Genomic DNA, 23358 nt, shown 5'->3' with positions numbered 1-23358 from the left:
TTTGAAGCTTCACAAAGATCGGTAGGTGGCACTTTTCTTTTGCTGTAAGATAGTTGACTATAGCTAACTTCGTGTTAGCATGTGTACTCCGGGTTAAATTGGTGATGATTTACCATAAATCCGGTCCTTCAAATGCCTCCACAAATAATGTGCACCGTGTTAGCTCAGGAAGCCGGTGGATAGTGAGCGGGGCTCCGGAACAGAAAGCAGATTCTGGACCTGAACACAGGGAACAGAGTCTCTCTGTCCCATCATGATGATGAGCCGGGTCTAGTATCATCTAAGGATGGTTGGTGTATTTGAAGACATCTACGTTGGGAAATTATATTGACAATATATTGTTTACTGCAGTCAGTGCATTAAGTCAACTGTTTTTGACTTAATGCACTGACCGGCGTGACTGTCACATGTCGCACAGAACCCATTTCCAAGTAGTATAGCTTTGCTGGGAAAAAAAAAAAAAAGACCAAATACAGTGACTGTCCCAAATACATTTTGTGTTTAGAATATCTGTCCCATATTTACGGAGGACTGAAACTAACATACTTAGAAATAAAAGCAGAAAAATAAATGCACCAGACCTTCCTGAGTTTACTTGTGATAACTTCATTTATACTTATTTCATTTTTTGAAAACTATGATTGTTGTAGTGTTGATGTTTATTTATGAATAGAAGGAGTAAACTGAAGTCAAATGTAATTCATGAATGGCTGTAATTTATTTTCTGACATCTGTTTACTTCTGACAGATTTGAAGAATACCAGATGAATAAGAGGATCACAAATGAACCTCAACAGCCTTCCATATCACAATTTCTGGACACTCGTGCTGGGCAGTACAGTATGAATCATCCACAGCAGAAAGCCATTACAAATGCCTTACTACGTGATTTAATTATTGGTTGCAATCTGCCCCTGTCTATTGTGGAAAACAAGAGTTTTCGACACTTTCTGACAGTAGTCGACAGCAAATACAGCCCAATATGTCGCAGAACAATGACATCAAAAATAGAAGATCTTGCTGCTGAGAAACATTTGATGTTAAAAACCCAGCTGAGCCAGACTGATCATGTTTCAGTGACAGTGGACATTTGGTCAGACCGAAAGATGAGGGGTTTCCTTGGCATCACTGTGCACTGGATACAAAAAGGAATTGAGAGGCTCGAGGTAAAATCAAAACTGTTGGCCTTTGAGCGCTTCAAAGGCTCGCACACAGGTGAAAGAATCTGTGAAAAGTTTGAAGCTGTATGCGATGAATACAACATCAAAGATAAGCTAGATTACATTATAAGTGACAATGCTGCCAATATGCGGAAAGCATTCACTGTATGCTTTCCCACTGACCAAGGTGAGGAACCTGATGATAATCATCATCTTGACGACCCAGAGCTCTGGCATGACTTACCCTTGGAAGATCAGGAAACAGTCGGTGCTTCTTTGGGAAAGAAACATCGCCTGCAATGTTTTGCTCACACACTTCAGCTGGTGGTGAGAGATGGCCTGACAGAGACCAAAGTGGCATCTCCTGCCCTTTCAAAGCTATCTAAGCTCAGCTCACTGCTGCACACAAGCACAACATTGAAAGATGTGTTTGAAGCTGAATTTGGTGAACGGAAAAGCATTCCTGCTTCTGTAATCACAAGATGGAATTCAACAGTGAGACAAGTGAAGGCGGTTCTTCAATGTGAACATCTAAAACTCTGTGCTATTCTTGAAAAGGCCGGGCACAAGAAGTTGTTGTTCACAATACGAGAGTGGAACTTGTTGAAGGAGATGGTGGACATCTTGAAACCGTTTGAAGAAGCAACTGATTTGACACAAGGTGAGAAAATAGTCACGATCAGTGCTGTTGTTCCATCCGTGCTGTCCCTCAATCACCACCTTGAGAAACTGAAGCCGCAAGTCCGTTTCCTGAATGGTCTGGTCAGCAGTCTCCAGGCATCTTTGAACAAAAGATTTCTTGGAATTTTTATCAGTGTACAAATGGCGAGAGCAGAAGAAGGGATCACTGCACCCTTTTCAGATCCAGTGTACCTCAAAGCAGCTGCTTTGGATCCAGCGTTTTCTCTGTTGTGGGTGGAACACCATGTGTTGGGCAGTCAGGACATGAAGACAGAAGTGACACAAAAAGTTAAAGGTAAAGACTGTATTTGGTGTTCTTTTTCTGTATTATTTATTTATTGTCTAAAATTCTAATACAGGCTCTTTTGCCGCTGTTACTTGGATGTTTTCTCAGATCTGATCCTGGAAAATGCTGCAGATCCTGCAAAGTTGGAGCAACACGTGACTCCTGGTGATAAAGATCAAAAGGACTGTGAAGATGGAGGACTGTTTGCTGCTTATTGTAAGAGGCAGAAGAAGGATGTCCAGACAAGTCCAGCACTACAGCTAAGTCATTACCTCCATATTGCTGATGGACAGAACGCCCTCTTGTTCTGGGCAATGAACATGCACACTCTTCCTTCACTGTTTAATGTGGCCACCAGAGTTTTGGCAGTGCCTGCTTGCTTGCAGTGCTCCAGTGGAGCGCGTCTTCAGCTATGGTGGCATCATTTTACGTCCTCATCGTGCACAAATGACAGACAGAGTTTTGGCCAGTTTGGTCTTTTGCAAATGCAATGCAGAATAGTTAACTGAAATACAGTATCCTCAATTGCAGATTTCTGTTAATTGTTCAGTTGATATATTTGTTTTGTTTCTTATGTCACTCAAAACATGGACACATAAAAATACATGTTCACTCAGTGACCAGGTCAGAGAAAAGAGGAAAAAACTGCTGTTATGGTTCTTTGTATTGTGCTGTGGAAATGTCAGCATTTTCGTCTTTTTTTATTGAATATCAAGTTTAACAGAACTGGGCAATAAAGTGGTCCAATTTAAAAATGTTTTTTATACTTTGTGTTCAGCTACACATGTTCTATCATTTGAGATAAATACATATTTTAAAAAGAACAAATGGTCTATTATTTGAATTTTATGTATAATTGCAAATTATAAAAAAATAAAAACGACTCGAAATGACTTGAAATTAAAGGTTCCTGACTTGAGACTTGACTCGACTTTTGCCTTCTTTACTTGAGACTTGACTCGGACTTGAGGACAAAGACTTGAGACTTACTTGAGACTTGCAACACAGTGACTTGGTCACACCTCTGCTGCTTTCTCTTGGGAGATAGCCTCGGCAGCTTTAGCAGGAATTTGATTGACATGACGGTCCGCCCACTTTCGAAGTCGTACTCTGCTCAATGCAAAATGACCAGAGCCAGAGTAAAATAGGGCTGAATCTTCAGTGCAAAAAAGCCTATTTTTTCTGCCTTTGGCTGCTCAGTTCTCACTCTCACTGCAAGCGCTCTGCTCAAGGCCGAACTTTGCTTTGATTAGAATGGCAGCCTTGTGACCAACCACATGTGAGGATATGGGATTATAGCATTATGTAAAAACAGAGAGGGGACAGACACAACAGTCAGGTGAGGACTTTCTTTCACTCAATAGGCAGTGGTGAGGACAAGACTGTCGCAAAAATTTATAAATATAACTGACACCTGTAAGAGAAGCAGCATCTGAAGATTAATGATCCTATATAATAATAAATTATTATTATCGGTCTGTTCGGTAGATTTGTTTTTGTTAAAAATTTAAATGTTGATTAAATATTGTACAAAAGTAATGTCTGCTTTTGTAACAGAACAAATTCTTAAAATTAATCAAGTACAAGTATCTGTAGGGAACATTGAAAGCTAAATGATTTATCATGCAAAAAATTCCTAAATTCCAAGTCTTGCTAAAACATGAGGCAGATGATAATAAATGATAAGAGCCGTTTGGGAGCTAAAAGAACCAGCTCTTCTTTGGGAGCCGAGTCACAAGATCCGGGTCTCTGAAAGGAATCAGACTTTCCATTTCTAGTTCAGGGTGAGGTGTCAATTTACTTTTCTGCCATAGGACAAAAAGTTAAGTCATGATGTCATCCGATCATGTTTGTTGTGCCCCCTGAATGACTTGTGGCAAAATGTAAATATCTTATAATTTCTTTAAATAATGGCTTTCTTCTTGCCGCTCTTCCAGATTTGTGGAGTGCATGCATTATTTGCAATGTTGAAAGATTTAAAAAAAAATTTTTTATCTGCACTATGAATCTTTTCCATATTTTATTTTTCATTTGCAGATAATAGATTGGACAACTTTATTAGTGACTTGATTAGTAACACCTTTATTGCTTTATTTATACTGAGATTAGAGTCTTGATATTTATACTCTATTTACTAATTAGCTCAATTCTAAATGCAGCTGTTTGTGGTGGATATAACTTAAAGGTTTCCCAGTAGCAGAGACTGAATACACATGTGTGTCAAACTTTTCAGATTTGTATTTTTTAAAAAAATATAGAAAGCCACGGGTATTTTTCTTTCCATAAGTCTATCACATGAAATCATGCTAGAATACATAGAAGTTTATTTTGATGACATCTGGAAAGGTTCAAAGGGTATCAACACTTTTGCAAGGCACTGTAACTAATGACCGGCATAACACACTTTTTTTTCTGTATATAACACAAGAACACATGATAACGTCAGTAGTCTTTAGACATTTCCTGAAACTGCTGCAAAAAGAAGTGTTTATGGTGTGAGAAAGAAAGTAAAAAAAATAATACAGTTTGAAAAAAAAAGTGTTTGGAATATTGCATGGAGGGTATATTGGCAGTGTGCTCATACAGTATATAAGGCATTTTCCTACATGAACTCAAGAATGCCTGGAGAATGTATGCATGGAATTAGGTAGAGTTTCACCAAAGGTGTTGTTCACACATTCACTTCACAGCGGGATATTCTCCACTGGGGAGGCGTTCTCACAACAGAATACTCTGCAGGCTGGTGCTGTGGGGTAGCACACAGAGAGCACAACATGATGGAGAAACCTGTGCAGAAGGAAAAAAAAATTGCAGTTGTATATTTACAGCATGTTGGTAATGACAGATGCAGCTCCCCATGTCTCTGTTGTGATGAGTACTGATATCATCCCCCCATGAATTTTCAGCATGTAAAAAAAAGAAAGTCCATTCTCCTTCCAGTGTCCACTGTTTTACATATAACACAATATCTATCCATATCAGAGTCTGAAATTACTAAAATCATACTTCAAGTGACAAAAAATACAATGTGTTCTACATTGTCATAATGTATTTAAATAGAAAGCACAAGAAAACCCAATAACACATCATTGTTCAATAGCTTGTTGGACAATCTTTAGCTACAATAATTTATAGTAATCATTTCCTTTGTTTATTAGGCTGATACACTGTTATGGTACATTTTAGTCCACCTGCCTGAACTACTATTCTGACTAGGTTTAAAATGTATAAATGTATCCCCAGTGCTATGTAAGGCTCCCCTACAATATTTTAGATGGATTAAGATCTGGGCTTTTACTTGGTCAGAGGATTTGGTCTTTACTGCAATACAAGCCCAAATAATCTCCCTTTGTTCTGATACGAAGTTGTATATGTTTTCAGCAATTAAGTTAATTTATGTAGGTCAAAACGAGGGAAAGCCTGCCTCATGTGTTATTTTTAGGTACTGCAACTTAGCAATCGTTTTGAAACAAAACTTTATTGAACAGCAGTAGCAGTCAAGGAGACAATATGACGTTCGCATCCACTTTGTGATGTCCGCGTCGAGTGAAAATCTGCAGACATCTTTCGTTCATGGTTGCATTTCTGGTTTGTACTGCACGAGTAATTATGTGAGGTAGTTTCTGTACTAGATGTAGCTTCCTAATGTGCTATTTGACTGCAAAATAAGTTTTCTTTGTTGTGTAATTTAACCGCGAGTTGAGAAATTACTCAATATGGTGTCGGTAGCCTAGATCTATACACATAGATGTTCGGCAGAAACTCAGTATAAAAGTGCAATATATTCTGCACATATTTATATATTGTATTTTTTGTCTTGTTTTTCAGTTTCACCCTTTTGATTGTTAATAAACCTGCTGACAACGGTCTTTGGTCTTCGTTAGCTAGCCTTTGTATCAGACATGTACAAGTAACGGGACGCCCTTCACTTATGATAGTCTTAGGAGTTTGGATAATGTGTTTTCACCAAGCATGCCGTATATTGAGGTCATCTCTTCTTTGATCCCACCGGTTCAATATACATTGCTCAAGGACTCGTGTTTCTTTACGAACCTGGTTTGTGAAGCCTTATTATTTTGATTTTCTCCTTTTAATTCTTTCAGACATGCTTTACTTTGTGTTATTTTTAATTGTATCACGAACTACATTAATGCATTGAATGTAGGAATAGTTTGGTGAACTGTGATGGACAATTTGACCATATTTTTCAATAACTTAAAAAAAACATAGTTTTGTGTTAACGGTGGAACAATGACATTTCATCTCTGCAGTATTTCACTTGTACATAGCCACATGCAAACCATTTTGATACAAGTATGAAAGTCGGAGCTAATATTGGCTATGATGGTTCTTTGAATACTACAGTATGTAGAGACAAAATAAGTAATTCTACATTTGATGTGACTATTTAAGTCCAAACATATCTATTCATTAATTCAGTTATCAATCAAATGATGCTTATTGCTAGGGCTGTTGTAAAAGAATATTTTAGTAATTGAGTACTCTATAGAATATTTTTATGATTAATCAAGGAATCTCCCGCTCTCTCTCTCAGCACCATTCCTACCGTTCGCTCCACGACGTGGCTCCGACAGCAGAAACGCTGTCGTACTCCAACCATCGCGCCACAAAATTCAACAATCCTTATTTCTCCCCAAACTCTCACAAATGCCACACAATTCAACACCATGCTGCTAGCACTTCACAACAACTCATAGGCAGAAGTAAGAGCGCTGCCCACCACAAATAATGATCTGGGCGGAGCACGGTGCGCTACATAATAAAACATTATTTAACGAAGCTTCGAGGCAGATACATTTTCCTCGAGGAATTTTAATAGTCGAGGTACTCGAATCATTCGAGAAATTGTTTCAGTCCTACTTATTGCTTCATTTATTACTTAAAAATGTTTGACAAAGCTTCTAAAGGATTAGAGTATATCGAACTGGGTCTCACCACTATTGCTGTACAGCCCTCTCCCCGCCTCCCATATTTTAGGAAGGGTGTACTTTTTTGACAATGCAAGAAGCTTAATTCCTCCACGATGCTGACTTAAGATATAGAAACATTTAACATTAATTTTGTCAGGATATATACATGTGTTTAGTTATAATACATTGTTAGGTATGAAGAAGGATGTATCCCTAATAAAAAATAATCATAACCATAGCTTGCACAGTAGTTATTTAAAACTGATCATTTCCAGAAAAATGTTATCACTTTGCCTGTTATGTTAGAGCTTTGTCTCTTTTTTGTTGCAAGATTTACCAAAGCCTTTTATTCAGGCTTTCTGTTTTGGCATGTCAGCATTGTTCAGTACAATCATCTATAAACATGGGTCTCAACCTCTTTGACTTTCATGTTGACCTTTCCCTCTGACAGCAGCGAATGACAACAGTGTCAGATTTGTTCAGTCAGATGGCGACCAAAGCTCATTATCAAACAGCAGGTTTGATGTACTAATGTCAAGATGTTGATAACTGATGAAGGTAAATGTCACATCACTGTCTCTATCTGTGCTATGAGCGTGTGTCTACGTGCTGCACATTTTGCTTATTCATGTCTTTGCCCTTGGTTCCAAAATTAAGGAGTTCAAAATGAACAAGTAAAACATTACAAAATGTGTGGATAATAAAAAAAAAATTATTCATTCTCCTTTTAAATAAAGTTGAATTAGCCATTGTCCTCAGGACCACATTGTTACCAGCACCATTTTCCATAATTTGCCCAAGTAACACACTTGCATTTTTTTTTTTTTTTTCACTATGAAATGCACTGAGGTAAAACAATGCCTGGAAAATCACCTGCTTTGATGAAATGTCACCAGTGCTTCCAGAGATAAAGCCAGCCATTAGCAGCTTTCTTCATTAGCCCAATTAAATGGCCCTCAGGAAATGCACTGACAGAAAGTGTATTTGGAATGGGCTGCTGGTGAACAGCTGCATTAAAACCCTATTTCGTAAATTAAATTTCAATCTAATGGCAATGGCCTTTCTTCAGGTGGTAATAAGAGAGAGGAGGCCTATTCCTGCCTGCACTATTTAACCTATTTCTAGATTTCCCTTCCCCATTTTCTGGCATCCAGATTTCTTTCTTTCACACAGCTTAAAAATATCCAACTCTTCCACTAGATAGAAATTTGAGCCAACAGAATGAAGACTAGGTGTGATTTTTCCCCCCCTTTACTACTTCTTTAAAGGAAAGAAAATTGAAATGAGAGCAGACTTTTACACATGGAGAAATTTTCCTGCAACACACTTTTTGCCTCTTTCATAGTGACTTTTTTTCTTGACAGTGGTTGGCTTCACATGTTCATTTTTTATCATGTTCCCATCAGAATCTGTCCTCTGTTTTCTTCTCAGTGTTCAATTCTTTGCTGTGTTTTATGGAGAGAATATTTGGCACAGTGTGCACCTAACAGTACTTCTTCTGGTATTAGATGAATCAGCATATTAGAAGGCTGTGCTAAGAATATTTCTTAAGATAGCACATTGTTGGAGTAAATTACCAAAATGCTGCATTTTAGTTTTAAAGTTTAAGGCTGTTCCACACCAAAAAGGTCAGAAGGACAAAGTTTGAATGGACAGAGAATGCACAAATATGTGCAATTTTCATTCAGTTTAGTTCCCTTTCATACAACGCTTTTGAAACTTCATGCAAAACATCATGTAGTCATAACAGCTGTTCACCTGAGGCAGTATCAAAAGAGGCTGCCCACTAAGAGCAGCAATACGTGGCACCAACCTACCCAGAATGTAGTTCTGTGCACCTGAGATTCAGCAGTATAGAAAGAAACAGAAGATTGGAAAGGACACAGACATACATGGTATCACATAATAAAGTAATGTAAATAGGCCATAATGTCAGTTTTGAAAAAAGTAATTAAGCAATAAATCAATTAATCAAAAAACTTGAATACTCTTCTCCATATTCAGTAGAAAAACCTTTATTTGCATTACAGCAAACAAACCCTTCTTAAAATTGCTGACCAGCTTTTTGCATATTTTCACTGCAATTTGGAGGATTTATTTTTGGCGATGAGTTCCTACCCTTGAGGTTGGAAGGCCTCCATCACATCGCTCTAATCTTAAGCATCCTCCGCAAATTTTTCAACAGATTCATGTTGAGACTCCGGCTGAGTGTAAAACAGTAATGTCACTTTTATTAAATAAGAAACATATTGGGGAATCTAATAAATCTATAAGGGGGTATGCGTTACAATATGTCTGGAAATCATGCATCAACCTCATATCTTTGTTTCCCTTTCTATATTTGGTCTGCTGTGTAGTCTGCTTGCATTCTAACTGTAAGTGAACAGTTAGAATGCCTCTTACAAGTAGGATAACTAAGTGGTGCAGAAAACAGATTCACTTGTTTCAAATGAACCAGTTGGCCTTTTTGGACAGGCGTGAAAGCAGATCAAACTGTTCTGGTGCCAAAGCACCTTACAATAACCCCAATTTCAACAATATGTAATTTCAAAGTGGAGCTGAGTTCCTAACTTTTACTCTTTCATAATCTGTTTTCTATATTTCACTGAATTGCTCTGCCATGAAAGAGTATCGCTCCAAGTCCATGCATTGAAACTACTACTCCCCACGATGCTATTTGTGATTTATTGTGCTAAAAACAGGGGGAATTACAACTTGCATATTTGAACATTCATATTATACAACTTTTAATGTACCAAAGTGCAAAATTAGCATAATATGCCACTGCAAACGCCAAAGAATATATTACCACAACTTGGTGACTGCACTTGTTTTAATCTGTTTAGAACTTAAGTTTTTGATATTTCTTTATCAAAGTACCAATACAATTCTTCAAGGATATCAAACTGGAAATAATGTACCAATGTTTAATCAGATATGAGTTTAAGTGTAATAATTCCATGGTAACCACAACATCTAAATACTTAGATAAATAGTTGCTGCTTGTGTTTATGTATATTTTTGAGTGAAATGTAAGTATAACTGATAGTTTTGTTCCTGTTTCTTACAGCATGGGTCATGCCAAAAGTCAAATGTGAGAACCATTAGCTTTATTTTCTTTTGTGACGCCTAATGCAAAACTGACTTACATTTGATCCAACTTTTTTTATACTGATGCCGCTGGAATCGTTAATCTCACTCCAAGCTCCCCACTAAAGCTGGTACTACCAAAATACATACTAAAGCATACACTGTGTGAGTTGTCTTCGTTCACGTTCCCTGAGTCACAGCTTACTTTTCACTATGTGATGGTGCACAGTTAAACTTTTTGGTACGTGCTGCTACGTGATGAAGTGAAGACTGACACTCTTCACTCCAGTAAATTGCTTGTTAGGAGGAAAGTAGCAGTCTGCAGACTCTCACACAAAGGATTGTTAGTTTGAGATGAGTCACAGACAATGTTTTCCACAGTCCTTTGGCACTTCCACTTTACTTTCACTCAGTGTTGCTCAGTTTTTAGCTCCACTGGTGAATGGACAAGAAGTCTGCCCTGTACAAAACCATGTCACAGTGTTCCTGAAGTTCCTGAATTAAAATTGTCTAATGTCAAACTTCTATGTTCCCAGATATGGTAATAGATGCTCCTAGTATATGTGAGTAGCAACAGTCTCCCTGCTCTGAGACAGTGCTTGCTGCAGCTCATCTTCAGATGATCTGATTTCAGTAAAAGTAGTAGCCTGTCCTCATAGAAAGCCACTGAGAGAGTGAAAAAAAGCTACATTATGTGAAAGTTTACATTACTTACATTTATGCCTTTTTCATCTCTGATGACAAAGAAGAGTTGTGCCCTAACCCTCTTTCACAGTCAGGTGAGAAGGAGAGATTTAATGGCAGGCCAGATGTCAATGCACTGATCGATTCAGAAATACTCCCAGCGCTGCTTTAACCCATTTAACAACAGTTTTCACCATGGGAATCTGTCAATGTATGCTTCTGTATATGCTCTCTGTGCAGTATCTGTTTGCAACAGAAACAGATCCTGTCCTGGGTTCGCACATGCCAAAAGGAAGTCTCAAGACAAACAATGTTTTAAAATAGCTTGACAGGCAACATGTTTGCCCAAATGTACTGTGCATTGTGAATGTGTCACTCTGTGTCTGTTTTTGTCTAATGTATGTGTCAGGACAGTGTGTAATGTCAATATGTTGATTTCTAATTTGTCTTCACAAAGGCTCCAGGTAATGTATGCTTCTATCAGTGAGTTTAGGAAAAGGACAAGCTTAATGGTCAAGCTCAATTTGAATCTCTTTGAACCTGTTTTCCTGTGAATTTTTTTTTTTTCAACCACGTTAATGGTTTGCACATTCCAAGAAGTCAGTCAGTGATTGCATTTTTAGCAGGTTTTGCCTCTCATCAAAGAAGCTTTTTATCAGCTATGCGATATGATGTTTAGATGTTTATGGGTTGTTGTTTGTGGCAGCAAAAATGAGATTAATTGGTCTCATATTTTTTCATGGGCAGAACACACAGAAAAGTGCTTCTCTACATCTTTTAAATAAAAGTCCTATTTGATGCATATAATAAAGCCTCTGGTTTGCTTTGAGAAGAATTATTTTCCTGTCTTCTAACAGAACATGCGAGGCACATTAATTGTAATTATCCCCCACATTTTCTAAACATCAAGTATTGCCCACAAAGATTTTAATCACATTCGGTCAGCTGAGGCTGACACAGAATATTGGTGGAGCAATGTGAGGCTCGCCAATGGAATGATTTTTATTCACCCTGAGGTGCAAATAATTACTTCTCCTTGCAGAGCCAGGAACCATGCTGAGACAAGGAGATGAGACCAACTGAGTTCTTTGGTATGGGCCTGCTTTTAAATGCTACCCCAACATCAAATGACACACCAACAGACAGTTACCCATTAAAATTTGCCCATCAAGCGCAGTTTAGAGAGGGGTAGTCTTGACAGAAAAATTATCTCCTTAGAAATAAGAATGAGACTATACATTTCCTTTTACTCCCACTGCAGATTTATGTCTATTTTTCTTGTTTTTACTGAAAGATATCATCTCACAACAATGCATCTGAAATTAATAAATAAACTAATAATAAACACAATTGAAACACATTTTTTACAGTCTAATTTATTACTGTAATGTTTATTACTGGGTAATAAGGTTAAGGGTATATAAGAGCCTAAGATGGTCAAAATCTAAGATATAAATAGTGTGTTTTATAATTATTGATTGAGATTGGGGGGCTGCACAGTGGCGCAGTTGGTAGCACTGTTGCCTTGCAGCAAGAAGGTCCTGGGTTCGATTCCCGGCTGGGGTCTTTCTGCATGGAGTTTGCATGTTCTCCCTGTGCATGCGTGGGTTCTCTCCAGGTTCTCCTGCTTCCTCCCACAGTCCAAAAACATGACTGTCAGGTTAATTGGTCTCTCTAAATTCTCCCTAGGTGTGAGTGTGTGTGTGCATGGTCTGTGTTGCCCTGCGACAGACTGGCGACCTGTCCAGGGTGTACCCCGCCTCTCGCCTGGAACGTAGCTGGAGATAGGCACCAGCAACCCTCCCGACCCCATTAGGGACAAAGGGTGAACAGAAAATGGATGGATGGATTGAGATTGGAAAAGACTGAATTGACAACCCAACAGATCTGCTCTTTTAAGTTCTCAGATCTTTGCTAACTAAGGTCAATGCCCAGGCATAATTATGATTGGGAAGCCAATGAAAATGTTTATATATGAATAAATAGTGGAGAGCAAAATAAATCACAAAAGACCCCTACAATTTTGTCGTTCACCTATGACACGATTCAGGACAGTTTAAGCATAATTGCTTTTTATTTGTGGCCAGTTTCCCACTTTATTGCATGAATTACACAAAATCATCCAATCCCATGCAAGTCTTTGTCCAGACCTAGTTCAATACCTTGTCTGCTCCTTCCTTTTTGTATGATAAAGGACAAAAATAAGAACATGGACTACTTTACATCAAAGTAGGTCAAAGTGATTTTCTACAGAGGAGGTAGAATCACATGGGTCACTGCATTATTTCTGGCAATTCAGTAAGAATGAGTGTTGTAGGACTGTCGAAAATTACCAACCAATTTTATATAGTTGACCCAGTAGAGTGTCTATATTTGTCTTGCGCTGGGTTTATTGTATGTGGAAGGAGTAGATTTGTCCTTCCTACTATTTCCAATCCAATCTCGGTTTAACTGGCCTTTATCACCTCTGTTCTCTGCAGCAGTTCATCCTAGACTGGCAATGCATGTCTGTCAATGTTGAATTACACTTTGAGTATAGTTATTTATAAAGTATGATGAAATTGTAGAAACCTCTAAGCAGATCCTTTAAAACCGATATTCTTGAAAACATCTCTATGTAAAGTTTGGAGAACAAACTGCTGCATTCTTTGGATTTGAAGATTCTCCTTCAGTGTTTTGCTTTACTTGGTCTCAACTGGAGCAGCTTAGTTGTCAATAGCAATTTTGACTCAGGAGATGGTCACGGACTACCCCTCTGTTGCTTAACATGCCTGTCTTTTTCTCTTTACACTTCCCTCTTCACCCCACCTCCTCAATAGCTATTTTCTTCATTCCCTCCACCAGCCACTCCTTCTTCTCTTTTTCCCTCTCTGTGACCTCTGTTTCAGTCACCCTGTAGTGAACAGGTGTATCTGTCTCTCTCCTGATGAGTATATTACTCTGAAGTGGCTCCATGGTCCCCATAGACCCCCTGCCTCCTAATACGCTTAGCTCTCACAGCTTATGTCAGCTGGAGTGGGTGGTCTGATAACGCTCCACTTGATCAAGCCATCCCCATCAGGGTCCATCTGGTCCACGGTCACGCCGGTCCTCTCGCATGTCAGGGAGTAAAACTGCAGACAAACGTCTAAATAGAGTTTAACCTTCCTTATTTTCTATAAAAGTTAGGGAGTTTAAACTGAGTTCAGCATGGCTTTTTATTTCTAATTAAGTCATGTGGAGATTAATGGGAAATGACTGAGCAGAACATTCACCTCTTTGGGTAAATATTATGTGATTGGGAGATAACATCCGTTGTGATCCCACATTACTTCACAACATCATCAAAATAATGTCCTCTATTATCCCTTGCATTTACATCAGGACCAGTTCAGCATGTACCACCTTTTAACTTCTGACCCTTGAAAAAAATACAGACCCCCTCCAACACCCCCCACACACACACAACCCTGCATAAAATTAAGCAGACACTGAACATATGAACTAAATTTACGTTTTTGTATTCTCTGTATTGAATAAATATTCAAAATATATTTCCTGTCATATCTACTACTATCAGTAAGGACAGCAATAGAGGTTTTGTTGTGTCTAATCAAACTTATAAAAAAATTGTCCCAACAATGTTAATATATCAGGTAAATTTTGAGCCTTACTAAGCTATATTTTTAAAATTTTATAACAAATAGCAAAGAAGGACATAATTGTGAACTGGAGGGAAAAATTTACATGCTTTTCAAATGCTTTGAAAATTGGAGAATTGTACCCCTCTTCAATCTGATACCCCTAAATAACATCCAGAGTAGCTACATTTCAGATTGTAAAATGGAGTCTGTCTTTATATAACCCTTGTTATTAGCAAAGCTGTTCTGTGACAGTTTTGCTAAAGAACATAAACCTAAGTCATCAAACAAAACAGGACCACAGCATTCAGGTGAGAGATTTTGATGCGGAGAAGCATAATTTGCCATCGGAAATGGATAGTGTACGACACAACTACAAAATCACCGCAATATGACTGTCCATCTGCACTAACAGGCAAGGCAAGAAACACAAGTGGTTTATGGTGACTTTGGAAGGACTGCAATGATTTATAGCTCAGGTGGAATTAGCTATCAACAAGTCGACTATCACTTATAAACTATACAAATCTAACTTTTATGGAATGGTGAAAAGAAGAGAAAAAAATTGACCCATTTAAAAAAAAAAAAGTATTTGAAGGTTGCCACAATCTATTGCAGACACAGCAAAGGTGTGGAAGAAGTTGGTCTAGTCACTCCAAAACTAAACTTTTGATCCTACATGCAAAACACTACTATTAATAATCACCCCCTCCTTAACATAAGACATTGTGATGGTAATATCATGGGAGTGTGTTGCTTTACAATAACAGGGTTGCAAGTTGCTCAGAGTTGGTAGGGAAATAGATGGAGCTTATTGAAGCCCAATCCAAGAAGAAAGTCTGTTAGAGGCTGCTGACTTGAAACAAATGTGAATGTTCACTTTCCAGTAGGACAGCGACTCTAGACTTTCAGCCAGAGATGCAGTAAGAATGTTTAGAACAAAGCATATTCATAATGTTAGTGGCCCAGTCATGGCTCTAATCTAAATCCATTTACTTTCACCTTTAAATACAGTAAAAGATAATAGTTCTTCAATGTATTAATGAGGAGGTTGGGGTGGATGGATACATATGGACAACATTTTTCAAATGATTTGAAAAATAATGATAATGATAAATAGAATCTACCTTTTCACTCAGACAAAAAATTAAATATTGACTGTCATACTAAGACTTTTTGTAAATCCTGAGGAAAATAAGATCATTAGGTTTTTTTGGTTTGTTTGTGCTAACAAGCTATTTATTAATTTAGAGCCTTGCGTGAACAGTGATTAAAATAAAATGTTTGTGAAATTGAAAACATAGAAATTGCAGTGGTATTGAAACAAAAAGTTGCTGAAAAAAGATTTGCTGAAATACTGCATGATTGGATCACAGAGCTGTGATTGTATTTTTGGTGCCACACTAACCCAAGAAACAAATTTTAATTTACACAGACATTTGAAGCATTTTTAATATAAGATATATATTGATTTTAAGTGCTTTGAAAAATATCAACTGTACACTGAAACTGAAACGGTGTAGCAGAGAACACACTTCTAGCACAGGAATTAGGATTAAATGTCACTAGATGCAATTACAAGCTCTTGAGGTTTATAATGTGGTCTCACTAGTGGAGTTCAATGTTCTATTTTTACAGTAACAGGGAGATATGAGACTGTATCCTCTTTTCATTCATGATGTCCCCTTCTATTGTTTCCTGCAGAGTATAAATAATAGCAGGCTAACGCATGTACTGTACAATCCATTGTGGCCTTGGGACAGCAGAGGCAAAACAAGGAAGATTTTTTTTATTATTTTAGTTCCCATTAACCATGATTGACCCAGCCTCCTGCCTTGTCTTCCTTTCTTTCCTTTTTCTCATTTTTCTGTTTTTCGCTTTCACCTACTTGCAAACACCTGACCCCCCTTTGCCTTCCCACAAAGAAATATCAATGGAATTGAGAGCAAAACAAAGACTTCAAGCCATCCCTGTAGAGCAGTGTGGTGCCGGTGCTCAAATGTGTATCACTACAAAGGTGCAGCACCTGATTCCCTCAGAACTGATGCAAGACTTTGTACACTCCAAGGGCCTTGAACTATGCATAAGGGTTGTGCTCATCCTGATTAGATGTACACAACAGACAGAAACAACGACAGAACACTTAAGTCTTGTTGCACTCACACAACATAACACAAACTGCAGATTTTACACTCTGTGTGCATTTTCCATAGGCACCAACCATTGCATTGTTTTTTTTATGTTTTTGAAATGTCGTTTTTTTTCTTATTATTTATAAACTAATACAAGTTTGTTGTGATAAGGTCTTCTCAGTTTGTGTTGTTTGCTTTAGCATTCCTATTTCTCCAACTAATTATTTCTAGCAGTGTGTAAATCCACACAAATAAAAAACTAAAACAGAGTAGGAAATAACACTATTCCGTTTGCACCTTTATTTAAACAGTGTGTTGTCTATGGCAACCACAGGCACTGTTTCTGCCTTACTGCGTCTTGATGGCATGAACAGATTCACAGTTCCAGACAATATGCTGATTTGATTTGTTTACTGGAATCCGCTTTTATTTAAGCTTGATTTCTAAAACTGTTAACCCTATTTTATGAGTTTGTCAGTGTCACAAGAGGCACTTGTGCGTTAAGACGAATGGGGTGACAAACACATTAGCACCATCTAGTGGCGAGTTTAAAAGAGATTTTCAGTACCTCAAAGGTTTTAAATGTTTATTGTAAAATCTATCTGTCTGTCTGTCTGTCTGTCTGCCTGCCTGCCTGCCTGCCTGCCTGCCTGCCTGCCTGCCTGTCTGTCTGTCTGTCTGTCTGTCTGTCTACATTTACTTTTTAGATAACTGAATTGTTTATTCAGACATAGTGTCATTATGCCCTACAGATCAAGTATCTTAATTAGGGAAAAACTCATACTCCAGTTAATTAGCCAGTATAATAATAACAAAAAAAGAAAAATCTGAATGTCAACTAAATTATATATGCACTTCTACAGTGTTCCTGCAATCATCTTCAAATGTGTCCTCTAAGAAAACACATCCTTTTACCTTTGTGAAAGTGCCAGCTCATTTTGTTCACAAAAAAGATCTACCATTTAGCCAAGCATGTGAAGACTGTTAATAAGTTTAGCTCATGAAAGTTATGAACCAATCTCTAAATAACATCAGTGCAAACATCCATGCATGCTAGAGATTCTTTGCCTGTGGTCTGCAAAAAACTTGTGTTTGTCATGACAACATAGGTGTTTGCTTAAATGGGAGGGTAATTCCATTTGCAAGGCCTGTGTTAAATTTTGATTTGTGTCTGATAAAGCTGCAAGACAGCAGCGGACAAAATTTCAGCATTATAATTGCCGAAACTGTTTGCGACAGTGCCGACCCCAATCATTCTTTTCCCCAGCTTGTCATTGTAACCAAATTTAATAAAATGGTTGAAGGAAAAAGAGAGGAACCCTTACTATTAAGGAGTTCTGTAGATAGAGTCCTGGAGTAGTTCTAATTGTGTGTATTCAGATATGTTTTTAATAGTTTGAGAATACTAAGAAAAGCAATTCTTAGTCAGACTGCCACATCAAATACTGAACATCCGCATGCAAGCCTTTTTAACTGAAGTTAAACTACCACTTAGAAATTATGTAGTCATTGCATTTTTTAATTGGCTTTTGGAAAGACTCATAATGATTTTACACTGAATATTTAGCAGTTTTTCAATAATATAGCACAGATTTGTCTTTAATTGAACATTAATATCTCTTTTCCCCCCTCTTTTTAACAGTGTTAGACCCACATTCTGGGACATGAGTACTACATCATGTAATCAAGAGACAGTCATAATTTTAGATAATAGATGAATAGATACCTTAATGGATGACGTTTTGCTAAATAATGTACAGCTATAAAACTATTTACTGCAAAGTTGACATTACAACTACAAGAAAACAACTGGAACACATATCGGCAACTTGTCCTTTAAAAATATAACATTTGTTTGTGTTAGTGTTAGTGTTAGAGTTGCTCTAACCCAGGTTGCCCTTTTGTGTAACCAGCCGCCTATGTAGTCCATGTCAAGAGTCAACCTTGTCCAAAGCCTTCAGCATCTGATGCGAATCTTATTCACACCTGGTGCTCTGCCACCATTGACCTTTGTAGCTAACTCAATGACCTCTGCTTTTACCATGGAATCACCTTCAGGCTTATAATTATCATAATGTTTTCTATATAATGTTTTGCTAAATGCCAGTATAATTACATAAATGTTTTTTCAGAGAATATTGTTTTACTTTCTTCAAAGTTAGAGATTTACATACATTAAAATTATTATGCCTTTAGCCTATGAGGAAAGCTCTGGTAACAATAGGGTTTGTAAGCTGTTGATAAGTTCATTCACGGCATTTCAGTTAAATGGACACACAACTGTGGGTGTGTTTTCAGGTAACACCACAAGCACACTGCATGTGCTATGTTCATCTGTTCAAATAACTGTATGCAAGAATATACAAAATATACCATCACAGTATTTTGGAAGAAAGGGTTCTGTAACCCCTGCAATGGACTGGCGACCTGTCCAGGGTGTACCCCGCCTCACCCGAAACGTTCACTGGAGATAAGCACCAACTCTCCTTCTGACCCCACCAAGGGGGAGGGTGTACAGAAGATGGACGGACGGACGGACGGGTACTGTAACCCAGATATGAACAGTGTCTGAGATACAGAAGTAATGTTTTGGTATGAAATGTGAGTGTCAACCTTAAAACAAAACAAAAAAATCTTGAGAAGATGCTTTCTCAAATAAGTAAGAGAGTGTTATTATCCCCAGTGAAACATGTCCTGTACCTACATCTGACAGGCCTCTCAGAGGGGAAGAAGTCATCACTCCAAAAGCAACATAAAAAAGTTAACTGCCAGCTTACAAAGGCTCTCAGAGAGACAGACCTTCTTTTTTAGAAGGGTGTCTTGTGGGCTGCTGAAACTAAAACTGAAGTGTTTGATCAAAGTGACCATCATTACTTTTGGAGGGGGGAAGCATGTAAGTCTGAGAACATTATCAGAACTTTTAAGTATCAATGGCAGCATCATATTGTTTATTTTATTTTATTTAATATTTTTTTGGCCATAAACCCAATCAATCAATCAATCAATCAATCAATCAATCAATCAATCAATCAATCAATCAATCAATCAATCAATCAAATTTTATTTGTATAGCACATTTCAGCAGCAAGGCATTTCAAAGTGCTTTACATCATATCAAACACAGAAACACAATGCAATGGACAATGGAGGGAGGAGAGACATACACATTTTTTAGCTGGAAATTCAAGCATCGTTTTTAGTTTGCATCAGCTAATGATGACAATATTAAGGTTTGTTGTTCCCTCTTTGCTGGTAAAGTGCAATTGTTACACTCTTAAAAATACAGAAAACAGAAAAAGGAGTGATTTTTCTGTAGTTTAATAAAATGCCAATTTACATTATTACGTGAAAAAATAACTTTTCAACAAATGAATTGTATTTTACTATGTTTTAAGGTTTGTCAGTTAATGTGGATTGATATTTATTGTAAACCTTTTTTTTCTTTTACAATTCATTTTCTTTTGTTGTTGTTGTTGGGGTTTTTTACTGTCTGAAATCAATTTATAAAACCTGCACAGAATCTTTTAGTCCTACAATAATAGCCTTCTAACCTATCAAACTATCTGGCTTCAAAAATATTTCATCAAATTTAAAGAAGCACCTGGAGTCTCAGCATGGCACAGTCAAAATGACAGAGCAAGTCCCACTGAAGCAGAGAGCTGGGACTAAAATGCAGGAGGACCCCCATCCACCCAAACAACAAAACCTGATTTTCAGTACACAACCAGTAACTTGAGCAGAATTGAAGAAGTTAGTCAGACAGAAAGGAATAGAAGAAGTGCTGTCCTTGAATCCAGTCGTCTTGCCCTGATTGTCAATTTTATGTTGCGGTGTTGGGGGCTGTGTAAGTACTAATAAAGTAACTTGTAATGTAACTTGATTGCTTTTAAGATCTAGTAGTCAGTTAAATAACTAAGTTACATTTTCAAGGAATAACCAGCAATCAGTAATCAAGTTGCTTTTCATCACTAGTTACAAATTGGAATGAGGACGGAGCCTGGTCAATACCAGCCCCTTGCTCTACACTTTGCGTAGTAAACAGGGTCTGGGTTCTCGACTATCAAGAAACAATTGCTTCCTGGAATCATGAACTCTGTTGAGGTTGAAATTATAGCTGATCCCTAATGTTTGATGTATCTAAAGTGCCAGATTGCCGCCAGGAAGTTTACCAGAAATTGCCTGCACTGTAAACAACTATCTGTCAATTCAAAAAGGGAAGTGCCAATCTGATCGAGGCGGCTGTTAATGTTTATTCAGTATTTGGAAGCGTGACCAACACGGACTGAACAGCTTTGTGCATTTCCTATGCTGCCATTGCTGAAACTACGATTGTAAAACAGCAAGGAAAATCAATATCGTTCACAACTTCTCCTTCTGTTTGCTGATCGACCTGGTAGGAATTCTACCGTAGAGAATCCGAGTCTCTCTCCGGTAGTGCTTTAAGCACAATCTTAGACAGATTGTGTTTTAAGTGAGATTTGAATCGAGCAGAATAGTGTAGGAAGGCAATAGCCAGTCTAAGATGTTAGCAAATCACTATTTTGGGATTTCCGTCATAAGTCCATTATCTCAGCTTCACATAAATTTGTGGACAGAACATAAAAGATGTTTGAGCAAAAGAGTTACAAGCCTCCTCATTCAGTTACATAATTTCTTTCCAAGTAACTAGTCAAAATATCCACAAACATTTGGGAGTTTTGTGCATGGATAATGGATAAGGTAATCTTTTGAGTTGGAATATAGTTACAAAATAGCCCATGAAAATATGTCCCCTATTATTCTATCATACAGAAAAAAAAATTAGGTAAGCCTGGCTGACCTAAGAAATTAAAAATTTTGTCTGATTTAATTACAAATGATGAGAGAAAAAGGTTCTGTGTGTATTGTATTTCTGATTCAGAGTGTACATAAATATTTGGTTTCTCTTGCATCATTAATGTTCCTGCACATAACAGTTCCTTATATGGCAGATATGTTTTATTGATGTTTTTGGAGTTACTAAATCATAGCAGACTTTATCTATAGAACTGCCTTAAAGATTAATAGCGAAAGACAATGATATTGTTAACAGTAATTACTTTAATCAGAGTTAACCATCCATTTTAAATTCTTAATTATAGGAGATGGCCCTCTGGTGACCAGAATGAAAGAATATTCGTTTGCTTTGTCTTTGATGTCACTGAAACAGACACCCCCTTTCTCCCGTCTCAAAAAAAACAAAATCAAATGACTTTTTATGAACTGTCATGATATATATTGTAATGAGCTTGTGCCAAGATTAGCCACTCAAATTCTGTCCGAGTCTGTTTCCCCCCATCAGAACAAAATGAATATGTCCATGGCAAGTTAAAAATGGAAATATTTTTAGGAAGTTCTAAGTTTATAATCAACATAATAAAAAACTGACTTTTAAAACAACTATGAATGCACAGTTCATAACAGGAGGGATTACTTTGGAAACATGCAAAACAGCAACAGCTCAAACATCAGTTCATCATGAGTAACAAGGGTTATGATATCACCCGAATAGTTGCACAGGACTATTTTATGTTAGGAATTTGCTGACATATGTGTAAGTAAAACCAAGCAAAAGTCCCTCAAACGGGTATTTGGATGAATCTCCCTGAAGATCTTTGGTGGCAGATTATGCAAGTCTTTCTCCACAAAAAACAGTCAGAAATCCATTGAGATGTTTTACTTTCTAAACATGGAATGTCTCTGGGAGCTTTGTTCCAGAGTCATCTAGTAACACCATACTTTCATCTCAAATTAATAGTCCAAAAAGCATTTATACTAACGCTATAGCAAACTGCTATATTATCTGGCACACAAGTATGGTAGCATGAACATTCAATATAGTATCAGTGCACAGACTTCACACTATGCTAAACTTTTTATTCAATTATTCTATTATAATGAATTGCAGTCATAATGGTACTATCATACCTGTCTTCACACAATATATTACAACAAACTTTCTATGTAACATATTTTCATTTTTGCAAATTTATTGATATTTTGGATCCTCAGTTAATGCCATAGTACCTAGGGTCTGTCACTATTTGCTGTAAATTCTCAAAAAAAATCAAAAACTGGGAAAGGGTATTTGGTGTTTGATTAACCAAAAAGGGCACAGGTCACTCTGTTATTCACTGAACTTCACATGGCTGCCCAAATGTAACTTCAGTTGCTCGCACTCTCTTACAGAACAGTTTGTGTGTCTGCACCGAATCTTTAGACGTATGTTGTTTTAGAACTGTGTTCATTTCTAGAATGTCACCTGATGCTGCCATCCTTATATACATGGCACTCAATCAGACTGATCTCATCTGTTGTTAAAAGACTGTAAAAGTCAGTCAGTGACATCTTCATCGTCATCATCATTAATCATTGTCGTCAAGTTTATTTGTGTAGCACATTCCAGGAACAAGGCAATTCAAACAGTTTTAGATGATGAAAACATAACGTAATAAATAAGAAATCCAGACTAAACTAATGATTTTCCAGTTGTTATTGATTAAAGGCAATGCAAATACTTTTACAACTTTCTATGTAGACAAAATGATAACCAAACAAGTGTTTTTTTTGTTTGTTTTTTCAGCTGAACCCAACAGCAATCTCTTTTCCATTTTAACAATTTCTTATGTTTCAAAGTGATCACAACCTTCAACAGAGTACACCTTTATTTCATTCACTCATGCACAACTTAGTTCTACAGAGTCCTCTAAGAATCCTTTCCAATTGTACAAGATCCTATAAAGTGTTATAATGTTG

The 23358-nt window shown here is 37.3% G+C and overlaps 1 protein-coding gene across 1 annotated transcript; it reads left to right on the top strand.

The window, feature by feature from the left end:
• Positions 1 to 1381: 1381 nt before the first annotated feature.
• LOC116718686 (uncharacterized) lies at positions 1382 to 19156 on the top strand. Its single transcript, XM_032560878.1, has 3 exons — positions 1382 to 2136; positions 2236 to 2520; positions 19020 to 19156. The coding sequence occupies exons 1-3, from the start codon at positions 1773 to 1775 to the stop codon at positions 19154 to 19156; spliced, it is 786 nt and encodes a 261-aa protein (XP_032416769.1). The 5' UTR covers positions 1382 to 1772.
• Positions 19157 to 23358: the final 4202 nt, after the last annotated feature.

Source organism: Xiphophorus hellerii, chromosome 4 (genome assembly GCF_003331165.1).
Source record: "Xiphophorus hellerii strain 12219 chromosome 4, Xiphophorus_hellerii-4.1, whole genome shotgun sequence".
Taxonomy (NCBI): domain Eukaryota; kingdom Metazoa; phylum Chordata; class Actinopteri; order Cyprinodontiformes; family Poeciliidae; genus Xiphophorus; species Xiphophorus hellerii.
Note: the sequence above shows the minus strand (reverse complement) of the source record. Positions and strands in the feature narration are given on the sequence as shown.

Bases quoted from the DNA above. Each gene is read 5' to 3' on its own strand.
- LOC116718686 (XM_032560878.1), top strand. From the start codon at position 1,773: ATGGTGGACATCTTGAAACCGTTTGAAGAAGCAACTGATTTGACACAA. The intron at 2,137-2,235 runs GTAAAGACTGTA...ATGTTTTCTCAG, and splicing joins AGTGACACAAAAAGTTAAAG to ATCTGATCCTGGAAAATGCT. The intron at 2,521-19,019 runs GTGGAGCGCGTC...CGACCTGTCCAG, and splicing joins TGCTTGCTTGCAGTGCTCCA to GGTGTACCCCGCCTCACCCG.